General features: G+C 39.7%; 1 protein-coding gene across 1 annotated transcript in view; it reads left to right on the top strand.

The window, feature by feature from the left end:
* The window catches only part of LOC101340255 (phosphatidylinositol 3,4,5-trisphosphate 3-phosphatase TPTE2-like), a 217,068-nt gene that overhangs the window by 166,647 nt on the left and 37,368 nt on the right, over positions 1-13,053 (top strand). The window contains exons 9-11 of the mRNA XM_012558990.1: positions 6,692-6,752; positions 7,943-8,024; positions 8,129-8,217. Of these exons, the coding sequence (XP_012414444.1) occupies positions 6,692-6,752; positions 7,943-8,024; positions 8,129-8,217 (232 nt within the window). The remainder of the gene's footprint in view (positions 1-6,691; positions 6,753-7,942; positions 8,025-8,128; positions 8,218-13,053) is intronic.

Here is a 13,053-nt window from a genome sequence, read left to right on the forward strand (position 1 = left end):
GCTATTGTGAACAATGCTGCCATGAACATAGGTGTGCATATGTCTATTCGAGTGACGACTCTTATTTCTCTAGGATATATTCCTAGGAGTGGGATTTCTGGATCGAATGTTATGTCTATTTCTAGCTTTCTGAAGAAGTGCCATATCATTTTCCAAAATGGTTGTATCATTTTGCATTCCCACCAGCAGTGCATAAGAATTCTGATCTCCCCACAGCCTCTCCAATATTTGTTATTTTGTGTTTTCTTGATTTGTGCCAGTAATGCCAGGGTGAGATGGTATCTCATTGTTTTGATTTGCACTTCTCTAATGGCTAGTGATCGTGAGCATCTCCTCATGTGTCTGTTAGCCTTTTGGCTGTCTTCTTTGTTAAGGTGTCTGTTCATTTCCTTTGCCCATTTTTTAATTGAATTATTTGTCTTTTTGTTGTAGAGATGTTGGATTTTCCTGTAGATTTTAGAGATTAGACCTTTGTTGGATTTTTAATAGCCAAAATTTTTTTCCCTGTCTTTGGGTTCTCTTTATACTCTTTTGATGAGCATAAGTGATTAATTTTTAGAAGATCCCGGTTATCTAGCTTATCTTCTGGAGTTTGTATGTTGTTAGTTATGGTTTCTATCCTCTTAATGCCATGTATTAGGGTCTCTAGCATTGATTCTATTTTTTCTTCTATGATCTTTATAGTTTTTGGTTTTATAAGGTCTTTGATACGTTTTGAATTAGTTTTTATGTATGGTGTGAGGTACGGGTCCTGTTTCATTTTTTTGCACATGGACATCCCAGTTTTGCCAGCACCATTTGTTAAAAAGATTGTCTTTTCCCCATTTGATGATCCTTTATTTCTGGATATCACCTTAACTTCCTCTCCATCTGGAAGTTCTGTGACTACACTGTTTATTCCTTCTTTTTTGTTTTGACATTGTGATCGTTTGCATATTAACATCTCTGGTTCCCTATTTTCAGTCTTTTAGCTTTGACTTGTTTTGGGGACTTCCCTATCTGGATTAATAACTAGTTGATCTGTCCTGTTTTCTAGTCTTGAGTTGTTGTCTGATATTGTTAGTTCTCTGACTGGTGGACTCTCTAATATTTCTTGTAATTTATTTTGGTTTTTACAAATTCTCTTAACTTCTGTTTATCTGAAAATGACCTAATTTCACCATCATATTTGAAAGACAGTTTTGCTGAATATATAATTCTTGGCTGGCAATTATTTTCCTTCAAGGCTTTGTAGATGTTATCCCAGTGCCTTCTTGCCTGCGTGGTTTCCACTGAGTAGTCAAAACTTAGTCTTATTGGTTCTCCTTTGGAGGTAACTTTTTGCTTATCCCTAGCCACTCTCACAATTCTATCTCCGTCTTTGGTTTTGGCAAGTTTGATTATTATATGTCTCAGTGACTGTCTTTTGGGATCTATCCTGTGTAGGGTTCATTGAGCTTCTTGGATAGATATCTTCCATCTTTCATGATATCAGGGAAGTTTTCTGCCAGAAAATCTCTTTGTGTTTTCTGTTATCCCCCTCATTCTGTTACTCCAATCACTCGTAGGTTTTTCCTCTTGATAGTGTCCCACGTAATTCTTAGGCTTTCATCATTTTTTAAATTCTTTTTTCTGATTTTTCCTCAAATAAATTGGTGTCAAGTGATTTATCTTCAGTCTCACTAACTCTGACTTCCATTGCCGCAATTCTTCTCCTATGATCTTCTATTGAGTTGTCTAATTCTGAAATTTTATTGTTAATCTTTTGAATTTCTAGTTACTGTCTCTCTATGGTTTCTAGTAGCCTGTTAAATCTGTCGTTTTGTTCTTGTATTGTTTCCCTGAATTCCTCATTGCTTTGTCTGTATCTTCCTTGGCTTGGCCTGAGTTTTGCCTCATCTCCCTCCTGATCTCTTACAGAGCTCTGTATATTAGTCTTTTGAATTCTATCTCAGGTAATTCCATGACTCTATCTTCCTCTGGAAGGTTTCCTGGTTCTTTATTTTGGTCACTTGCTGAAGCCATCTTGACCTGCTTCTTTATGTGATTTGATATTGACTGTTGTCTCTAAGCCATCAATAAGTTATTATATTTATTTATTGTATGTTTGTTTACTATGTCCTAGCTTCTTGTTTTGTTTTTATATGCTCAAGTAGGCTGGGCATGTGAGCTACTCTGGTTATTGGCATCTTTGATGCTCTCACATCGTGTCTCCAGGTGGTTAGAGCAGCTACTAGGTGTGTGAGCCCAAGAGTCTGTTCACTTTTCTTGTGCAGGTGTGGCATAGGTGACCAGGTCATTGGTCACTGAGTGTGTGGTGCAGAGTCTCACCTACAGTCCTAGATGGGCAGGGCTGCATAAGAATGTTCAGAGCAGGCACAGGTATATGGCTGCAATAGGGGGTTATGTTTGGAGCAAGGCAGGGGGCTGATGGCTGCCCCTGGGTGCCTGGGTGGAGGGCATGTCCTGTCCCCTAGAGCACATAGTTGTGGGGGGTATTGCAGTAGGTCCTGGGGCACCTAGTGCTGTAGGCTGAAGGGACTGGGAGGCATCACCTATTCTCAGACTTCTGTCATGGGTGGCTAGATGGAGTGAGTGGTACCACCAGCCCTCAGGCCCATGATGTGGGTGGGTGAGGTCCCTGCTTCGGGGGCAGGGTGGTGTCAACTGTCACAAATCTGCAGCTCCCCCTTGGCTGCTGCAGTTGAAAATGGGCTTCAGGTGTATGCCCTGCTGTTTTATGCTAATGAGGGTGTGCAGTGTTGAATCGGCCCACACAGGTCTAGGCAGGGGTGAAGGATGCTGCAAGTCTGTGGACCCCTTATGCCAGTGGCTGGATGAAAGGGCAGGGCCTCCCCACCCACCCTAAGTTCCTGGCCTAGGGGGCGTGGCATTTTTTAAAGCTGTGAGACTGGTGTGGGCATGGATAGCCCTGAGTTCCAGCTTAGGGAGCATGGCGGTAGTTGAATACTGCCAGACTTGTGTTGGAACAGAGGGGAGTGGGTGAGGCGAAGGAAGCACTTTCCCGCTGTGAAACTCCTGGACGGGGAGGGGTTATTTTGCCCCCATGTGGTAGGTTAGACGCTTGCACTTATACTTTCGCAGGTCCAGCGCCACTTTCACCAAGCTCCAGAGGCTTATGCAGACTCACTGCTACCTGGCCTCACTCAACACGGTGAGATGTGTACCGAACGCTACTGCTCACCTCAGCCCACATGCGCCAGTCAACCCAGCCAGCAGAGTGCCGGCAACCTCATGACTGGCACTTCTCGCTGCTTTTAAATTGTTTCTCACTCCCGCTGTTTCTCGGTCCAACTCTTCAGCTTTGTCTTTGATGATCAGGGCTCCTAGACTGTCATATATAATCGATTCACTTGTTTTTTCAGGTCTTTGTTGTAAGAGGGATGACAGGAAGCATCTGACTATTCTGCCATCTTGGCCCCACCTATAGTATTTCTTTTTAAGAAGACTTCAGGGGATACTTTAAAGATTATCACAAGGCAATAGTTTCAGGGGTTCATCCAACATTTTTGGCTCCCGGAAGTATAGAATTCATGAAAATCTGAGATTCTGGTCTGTATTTTCCCGCTTTTGCTCAGGATTCTTCTATGGAATTTTTGATCAAAATGTTCAGTAATGGTAGTAGCTGGGCACCATCCAGTTCTTCAGGTCTCATGGCAAAGGAAGCAGTTGTTCATGCAGGTGATTAGCCTCACATTCCAAATCCTCCTTCTATTTCTGACTCTCATACACCAATATTCATTGCAGCACTATTCACAATAGTCAAAAGGTGGAAACAACCTAAATGCCCATCAACAGATGAATGGATAAACAAAATGTGGTACATACATACGATGGAATAACACTTTGTCAGTAGGAGAAATGAAGTCTTGATACATGTTATAATATGGATGGAGCTTAAAGACATTATGCTGAGTGAAATAAGTCAGTCACAAAAGGACAAATACGGTATGACCTCACTTATGTAAAAAAGACAAGAAAAGGCAAATGACTAGAGAACAAAGTATATCAGCCGTTACAAGGGGCAGGAGGGAGGGGGAAAGAGGATTAACTGTGATGGAAATATCGCATTGATTAATGGTAGGGCTGCACAGCTGATTATTAGAATTGCTGTCAATAAGTAGTACACCTGTAAAAAGTTGAATTGGCAAAAGTTGTGTGATGGATATATTTACAAAAATGACAAGAAAAAAAAGTGTAGCTGCTGAGGATGCTTATGTACAACCAAAAACCTCATAGGATTTGGTTTCATGGTTTGAAGGTTTAGGGTCATGGTTTCATGGGACATCATTTTTAATTGGCCTAATAACATGTATAATGCTTCTGTTCTACCTCCTAGTTCATTGTGTAGTGCCTGGGGTCTTAAAAGCTTGCAAGCGGCCATCCAAGGCACAACAATGGGCCTCTATTAGCCTGGAGTGTGAATATTTTTAAGGTTCTTAATATATATTACCAAATTGCCATCCAAAGGATTATATCAGCAATAAATCAAAAGATTGATTTTATGCCATATTTGATAGCAATAGATCTTCTCATTAAAAAGGAAAGGAGTAATTTCATGAGTAAAAATAATATTTCATTGTTATTTTGATTTATTTATTGGTAAGGCAGAATATTTATGAAGTTGACAGCTACTTGGATTTTCTCTTTTGTGAATTGTTTGTTGATGTCCTTAGCTCATTTATGTATAGGGTGAGAGAGATATTCTTTAAGTTTTTAATGAATTATTACTTTATTTTACTAGGTATATTCCCCATTCATTCATTTTTATTGAAAAATCTTGCACCTGTTATTTGTTGTATTTTGGCAATTTTTAAACAGAAATTTCAAATTTTTATATAGTCAGACCTAAACCTATTAATCTTCCATTGATTCAACACTTCATTCTTCCTTATCCAAAGAACTCATAAATGTTCAGTTAAATTTCTTAGAGATGGTGTTGGTTTGCTTTTAATATTTGATTCTTCAGTCCATCTGGATTTTATTTTGGTGTAAGAACTCTCATGAATTTTTGAAGTGTATAAGGCCATTTACCCCTTTCCTTGTATTAAGCAGGAAACCCAGGTGGCGTAGTGGTTAATTAAGGGTTCGGCTGCTAACCAAAAAGTTGGCAGTTCAAATCCACCAAGCACTCCTTGGAAACCCTGTGGGGCAGCTCTACTCTGTCCTGTAGGGTCGCTATGAGTCAGAATCGACTTGATGGTAATGTATTTTGGTTTTGTATTGGGCAGACTCAGAGTGTTCACCTTTTTAACTTATTACTTCCTCCTGACAGGGATACCCAATTTAATAAATTTATCACTTTAATTTTTTCTTTTTCTGCAATATTAAGCCAATAAACATTTCTATGAGGGTACTGTATTAATCAGCTTTTGAACTTTGTGGCAGTCATTTTTGTTGTTGCACAAAGACACATACTCGTATGTGTGTTTCAGATGGATAAGTCTGCTGGAAATATTGTTGGATTGGTATGCTGGTGTCTTAGTCATCTGGTGCTGCTATAACAGAGATACCACAAGTGGATGGATTTAGCAAAGAGAAGTTTATTCTCTCACAGTCCAGTAGGCTACAAGTCCAAATTCAGGGCGTCAGCTCCAGGGGAACGCTTTCTCCATCAGCTCTGGAGGAAGGTCCTTGCGGTGCATAGGTCTTCCTTTGGTCTGGGAGCATCTCAGCACAGGAACCTCAGGTCCAAAGGACACGCTCCGCTCCCAGCACTGCTTTCTTGGTGGTATGAGGTTCCCATGTGTCTCTGCTCGCTTCTCTCTTTTGTATCTCAAAAGAGATTGCATTAAGACACTAATCTTGTCAACCTCATCAGTATAACCTCATCACAGTGATAGAATTTATAACACATAAGGAGATCACATATAATCTCATCATAGTGATAAGAGTTTACAACACGTAAGGAAATCACATCAGATAACACAATCATACAATACTGGGAATCATGACCCAGACAAGCTGACAGATATTTCTGGGGGACACAACTCAATCCATGACAGGTGGTATTAACTGTATTTTAAACAATAACTGCTGTTTCTTCTTATTTTGAAAGTTATATACATATGTATAACTACTGAACTTTATTCTGTATATGTAAAATATATATAATACACACACACACACTCATTTTAGAAAATAAGAAAACACAGATGAGCCAAAAAGTAAAATGTCTCCATATGGTCACGACTTATCTAAAACTTTATATAATTTGCTTATCTTTTTTATTATGCATGCACACACACAATCATATATTTTAGTGCTTATTTATTTAAATAGTACTTAAGTAGACTGTCATATCCAGATAATTATCTAAAAGATATATTTATTCAGAATTAAATCTAAACAATAACCATATATTACTGTGAATTAATCAGGTGGAACAAATTTGTTTAAAGCTAGTTAACCTCTAATTTCCTTCTCTGGTAGCTTTACCAGTGTGTATTTAAGATGGAGTTACAGTAGCCAAGCACACTTTATGGGCTATTTGAAAACCTATCAGTGCATTAGATATGACTTGGAATGTACATACCTTCATATTCCCTGAACCACCCCTAGAAGGTGCTAAGTGAGGGACAAATGAATTAAAGATAATAACAAATTGTTTCCTAGGTTTCCTAGGTTACTCCTAGGAAATGGCTTATGTTGGTGTCATGTGGATATGTAAGATACATGTCTGTCTTTTTAGGAAGTTGTACGCTTCCTGGATACCAAACATCGAGACCATTATATGATCTACAATCTATGCAGTATGTATATGACTAGATATTTTGCTACTCTAGATAGAAAACAGATTGCTGCATTTAAGAGGATGATTCGGTTTTTACATTTCATTTAATCAAGTGTTTGGTAGTAGCAGAGTGTGAGTTCAAAAATCCCCATCTTGCATTGTCCCATTCAGTAGGAAATGATAGCTCAATACACAAGATGTCCTGTGGGAAGGGTGCTCGCAGCCTGTCACACTCAAAGAGGCTGGAGTGGAGGCAGAATAATTTTAGAGAAAATCTGTTCTAGTGGTATTAGGTTTAGTAGAAAAATTTGTTTTTCCTGCCAGATTCTGTTTTAAGGAAACACAGACCATTGAAAAAATGCATTTTATAACCAGTTAGGGTTGGGTTGTGAGCAGAACATGGTCCTATGTGGAAAAACACCGTCTAGAAAACAGAAGGTACCTCAGCTTACTTCTCCCCCTCCCCCCACTCCTTTACCTGTATATTTGTAAATAGATCATTTTAGGGGATGGAGGTGGACAAGCATTTTTGGTTGGTCACATTTGCTCCTGCTCCATGGTTTCTAACTATCCTACAAAAACATAAGGAGTAGTCTTCTAGAGGAGCCCTGGTGGCACAGTGGTTAAGAGCTTTGTGAGCTACGGCTACTAACCAAAAGGTCGGCAGTTGAAATCCACCAGGTGCTCCTTGGAAACCCTATGGGGCAGTTCTACTCCATCTTATAGGGTCGCTATGGTTTCAACTCGATGGCAGTGGGTTTTTATGGAGTCTTCTAGAGAGTTGAAAGTAGGGCCTGTTAAATAAAGCAATGTACGCTGGGCGTATGATTTTAACATTTCCGGGGATGGACAAGGGCTACTATCTTCATGTTTTTGAGATCCGTAACTTCCTTTTGGACACCCTGGTGGCATAGTGGTTAAGAATTTGGCTGCTAACCAAAAGGTCAGCAGTTGAAATCCACCAGGTGCTCCTTGGAAACCCTATGGGACAGTTGTACTCTGTCCTATAGGGTCACTATGAGTGGGAATCGACTCGATGGCAATGGGTTTGGGTTTTTTGGATATTCCTTTTAGGGCAGGAAGAGCCATCAGAAAGCTTCTTTTGTAGGTGAATAGGGAGTTTCTAATATAAAAGTATAAATTATTCATAACTTAATCATTTACTGTTTATCAGGTACAGAGATGTGACCTTTATATTGTTTATTTTAGGTGAAAGAGGTTATGATCCTCAGTACTTCCATCATAGGGTACGTAGAATCATGATTGATGATCACAATGTGCCCTCTCTGAGGTAAGTTTTATGCTAAGCTGGCCATGAGAAGGGGTCTGCATACCTTGGGCCTTGATTTTTTTTAGCTATTTTAATTCAACTAAAAATCTTCCATTTGCAATCAGTGAGATGGTGGAGTTCACAAAGGAAGTAGATGAATGGATGGCTGAAGATAACAAAAACATCGTAGTGGTTCACTGTAAGGGGGGAAAAGGTAATAACATTTTTCTTTTTATTTTGTTTTTCTAAAGAAATTTGAAGAATTTTTTAAAGTACATGAATAATACACATATTGCTATTAATAAGCATTAATAGCTGTTAAAATTTTTTAATATTAACTTCAAAATTGAAGGAAGGGGAAGATGGAGGGAGGGAGAGAGAGGGAAGAATATAGGAAAAATAATTGAGGGAAGAATTGAGCATATTTTCTCTTGTTTATTAGCTCTTTGGGTTTCTTCATTTTTTATTTGCCAGTTTATATCTGTCAAAATGAAATCATGTTTAACTTTAGAAACTGTCAGAGCACTTTTTATTTTATTTAAGGTTGTTCTTAAACTTTGTGAGAACGTTCTAAGGTTAAAGAAGATGCTATTTCAAAAACCAAAAATTGTACTAGAGTTTTTTATAGTGTAACAATACGAAGAAGTTGATTTTGGTAGGGGTAAAATGAAAAGAGAAAACAAGAAGTTTATAAATCCATGGGGACCATCATTTCGGGGGACATCTAAGTCAATGGACATAACATAGTTTAGAAAGAAAATGTTCTATATCCCACTTTGGTAAGTAGTGTCTGGGGTCTTAAAAGCTTGCAAGGACCATCTAAGATACATCTATTGGTCCCATCCCATTTGGAGCAAAGGAGAATGAAGAAAATCAAAGACACAAGGAAAATATAAGCCCAAAGGACTAAAGGACCAAATGAACCAGAGACACCACCAGCCTGAGACCAGAAGAACTGGATGGTACTCGGCTACCACCAATAATTGGCCTGATAGGGAACACAATAGAGTCCTGGACAGAGCAGGAGAAAAATGTAAAATGGAATTCAAATTCACATAAAAAGACCAGACTTAATGGTCTGACAGAGACCGTAGGAACCCCTGAAACTATGGCCCCCAGGCACTCTGTTAACCCAGAACTGAAACCATTCCTGAAGCCCACTTTTCAGACAAAGATTAGACAGGCCTATAAAACAAAAAATAACACTCTTGAGAAATGTGCTTCTTAGATCAATCAAACATACGAGACCAAATGGGCAGCTTCTGTCCAAAAGCAGGATGAGAAGGCAGGAAGGGACAGGAACTGGACGAATGGAAACAGGAACCTGGGGTGAAGGGGGAGCATGCTGTCACATTGTGGGGATTGCAACCAGTGTCACAAAACAATGTATGTAAATTTTTGTATGAGAAATTAACTTGCGCTGTAAACTTTCACCTAAAGCACAATTAAAAAAAAAAAGTTTATAAATCCTACTAATTTCAGTTCAATTACATTTTCTCTCATCTAAGCTTTAGGCTTTTAATAATTAAGCATATTTCTCAATTTTGACAAATATAAAGAATTACATTTTGGGAGGGCTGTAAAACAGGTTTTATATTGATTTCTGGGGCAATACAACACTGTCAGACTGCCTTTTATAATCAAGTAGAATCAAGTGTTAGTCTTACTGAAGAACTAGTTTCAAGCCCACTAGTTAGTAGGCAAGTTCTATGTTTAGCTCCATAGGTTGAAATATTCTGCATATACTGGCATTTTGCAATAACATGGCTAATGAACAAGAAAGCGGTTGAACCATATGAGATTACCAGTATTTAACCATTTTTTACTTTCAAAAAATGGCCATTTCACATGACTTAAACTAAAATATTCTGATCCAAGTGATAGGCTTCACAGTTTTCTTTTAATTAAAGCTAATTTCTTGCTTGAAGGAAAACATTCTTCTCAAACGTAATTTTTTTCTTTTTTCCCAGAGGGGTTTGCATTCTCGTGGGTTCATATGTCTTTCATTGACTTTTCTTTAGGGCTGTTTGGAGGGCTGATGTTCATTCAGCCAGTATGCCCCAGTGCAGCCTCTGTGCTAAGTGTCATTCAGATTGATCTTGCTCTGTTCTTGTTGGTTGGTGCCTGCACATTACCAGTTGTATCATGATATTCAGAGTTTGTGATTATTGATTTATACAAGTTCTTTAAATAGTCTGCATGCTAATTTTTTGTTAGCAGTATATATTGCAAGTGTCCTCTTTCAAGGTTTGATTTTAAATTTGATAGAACAGTGTTTTACAAACTATGGATCTCTATCTGTCAGTGGATTGTAAAATAAAATGCATTAGGTTGTGACTAGCATTTTTTTAAAAAAATAGAATAGAAAATATCAAAAGGGGAATATTTATCTTGTATGAAAGTTTATAATTTTGAAGGTAGTCAAACTTATCGATCCTTGGTGTGTGCGGTTTGTGCTTTTTGTATCATATTTAAGACATTCACCTCTACTGTGAAGTAGTAAAGATACTCTCCTACATTTCTTCTAAATATATTGAAGTTTCGTTTTTTACGTTTAGATCTTTAACCTAGTTGGAATGTGGGGGTGGGAGGGATTTTTCCCATATGAATAGCCAATTGTCCTAACACCCTTTTTTGCATGCTCATTAATTCTCCATTGACTTATAATTCTTTCTCAGTCATATACAAGGTGTCCACCAATGTTTGGGACTATTTCTGAGCTCTCTAACTACCTTGTTATAGTTCTATAGCTTTGTGTTCTATCTTGATAATGTCGGAATTGCCCCGGCTTTTCTGGGAGCTTTACTCTTCCATACAGTTTTAGAATCATTTTGTCAAGTTCCACAATAAAACAATTAGAATTTTGGGAGTTCTGGCACAATGGCGCTCTAGGTAGAAGCACCACGCCGTCCCTCCACAGCAAAGATCTGAAAAACTAAGCCTAACAGAGACTAAAACAATCCTGAAACCCTAAAACATCAAATGAAGAGATAAAGAACTCAGCCAAGCACCAAATGGAGTGAGAAAACTGACAGACAATGGAGAGCGAGGAGAGATTCATACAGAGGTCCCCTACCAGCTAACGCAGCACAGATCCACCATCTTGGACTCCTATCCGAGACCAGCAAGCGGGGTACGAGAAAGCAGCCTCATGGAGCATCAAGCGTGAGACAAACCAACTGGTAATTTGCGATATATGCTTTCCAACCCCCCACCCTTCTTCATCCCGACTCAGCCTCCTCTGCTTCTCACGGCCACAATCTCTTGACCGGGAAACACCGGCAGCTTGGATTCCACACACCCAAACGGGCGGCTCTCTGAATGCCATTTGTTGGCTGCTGGTGTTGCTTTTTTCCACTTCTTTTGATTTCTTCCTTGCCTCTTGCCTCCTCCCCCTCCTTTCGCTCAGTACCTCGCTCTGTGCACCATCCTTGCTTCTTCCTGAGGGGCTGCAGGTCTCCGGTAATTTGTGATATACGCTTTCCCACTCTCTACCCTTCTTCACCCACACTCAGCCCCCTCTGCTTCCCGAGGACACAGTCTCTTGTCCAGAAACACCAGCCCGCGCTAGCTGGCTCTCTGAGTGCCATTTGTTGGCTGCTAGTGTTGCTTTTTTACTTCTGCTTCTTTTGATTTCTTACCCGCCTCTCGCCACCTCCCCCTCCTTTCACTCGAGTACCTGGCTCTGTGCGCCATCTTTACTTCTTCCTGAGGGGCTGCAGAGTTTTCTTCGAGTATGGAGCTGCTTCCCGGTCTGGGCTGCCACACTGGTGGGATCCCAGGGCTTTTGTTTGTTTGTTTGTTTTCTTTTCCTTTTCTTGAGTTGGGAGCCCTTTCTGCTGAGGCAGAACTGCGTGGCAAGGAGACTCCACCTCGGTTTCCACAGACGTGCAGAGGGATCCCTGAGAGCATTTCTTTTTTTGTTGTTTTTTTTTTCTTCTGTTTTTTGGGGGGCCTTTCTTGTTCTTTTTTCTTTTTTAATTTGTTTTCATTTCTTTTCCATCTTTTTCCCTGTTTGTCTTTCTACATTGCTCATTTTCTCGTCTCTCTATATCTTCCTTCTCTTTCTGTTCCCTGAATACCTAGCATTGTATACCTCTACGCCTTCTAGCCAGGCTGTACTGAAACACCTGAGAGCGACTTCCCCAGACCACATAGCTGCACCGGTGGGATCCCCAGGAACTTTGCGGTTCTTTAACCTTTCTTATTTTTATTTATTCATTCTTTTCTTTTCTTCCTCTTCCCCTTTCTGTTTTTCTCCAATTTCATAGTCTCTCATCTCTCCACTCCAACAGCAAGCTTCCCTAGCATTCTTTTTTGTTTGTTTGTATCTTTTTGGCTCCTGTTCCTCTCTCCTCTCTCCCATATCCATGTTAGCTCCACACATAACAATCTCCCCGCTGCATCCTGCCTACCTGCACCATGCGCTTGACATCACACCACCAAGGAGCACAGGCACAGCCTACTGGAACCTGCCCTGCACTGATTACCAACCTGCTCTGGTGGTTGTAGTAAGTGCCACAAACAATCCATCCCAGTAACTCCTCTTCAGCTAGACCTGCCTTGCCGTACCATTTCTGAGTGACTGACCCTGCCAGTTGGAGAAGGAGGCAAAAAGTATTGTGCACACAGATGAGCAAACAACAAAGAACACACAGTCTGCCTGCTCAGACACAGTCAAATTTTTCTTAAAAAAAAAGGTATGAAACAAAAAACTCTACAATCAATAAATGAGAAAAATAACTACTGAATGCCCTAAAGACAGCAGACAATAACAAAACATTTACAAAAACAGGACAGGATGGTTCCAGTAGATGTCCAAAATAAAACACCAGAAGACTCTCCTTTGGAAGAAAATGCACTAGAACTACCTTATAGGGAATCCAAATCTCTAATACTCAGAATTCTCCAAGAACTGAGGCAAAAAGCTGACAAACTTGAGGAAAAAATAGACAAATTCATGGAAAATACTGACAAAAAATTGGAGACGTCAGGAAAATAATGCAGGAACAAAATGCCAAAATAAATTCACAACTAGAAATTATACAAA

This window comes from Trichechus manatus, unplaced genomic scaffold (genome assembly GCF_000243295.1).
Source record: "Trichechus manatus latirostris isolate Lorelei unplaced genomic scaffold, TriManLat1.0 scaffold00205, whole genome shotgun sequence".
Taxonomy (NCBI): Eukaryota; Metazoa; Chordata; class Mammalia; order Sirenia; family Trichechidae; genus Trichechus; species Trichechus manatus.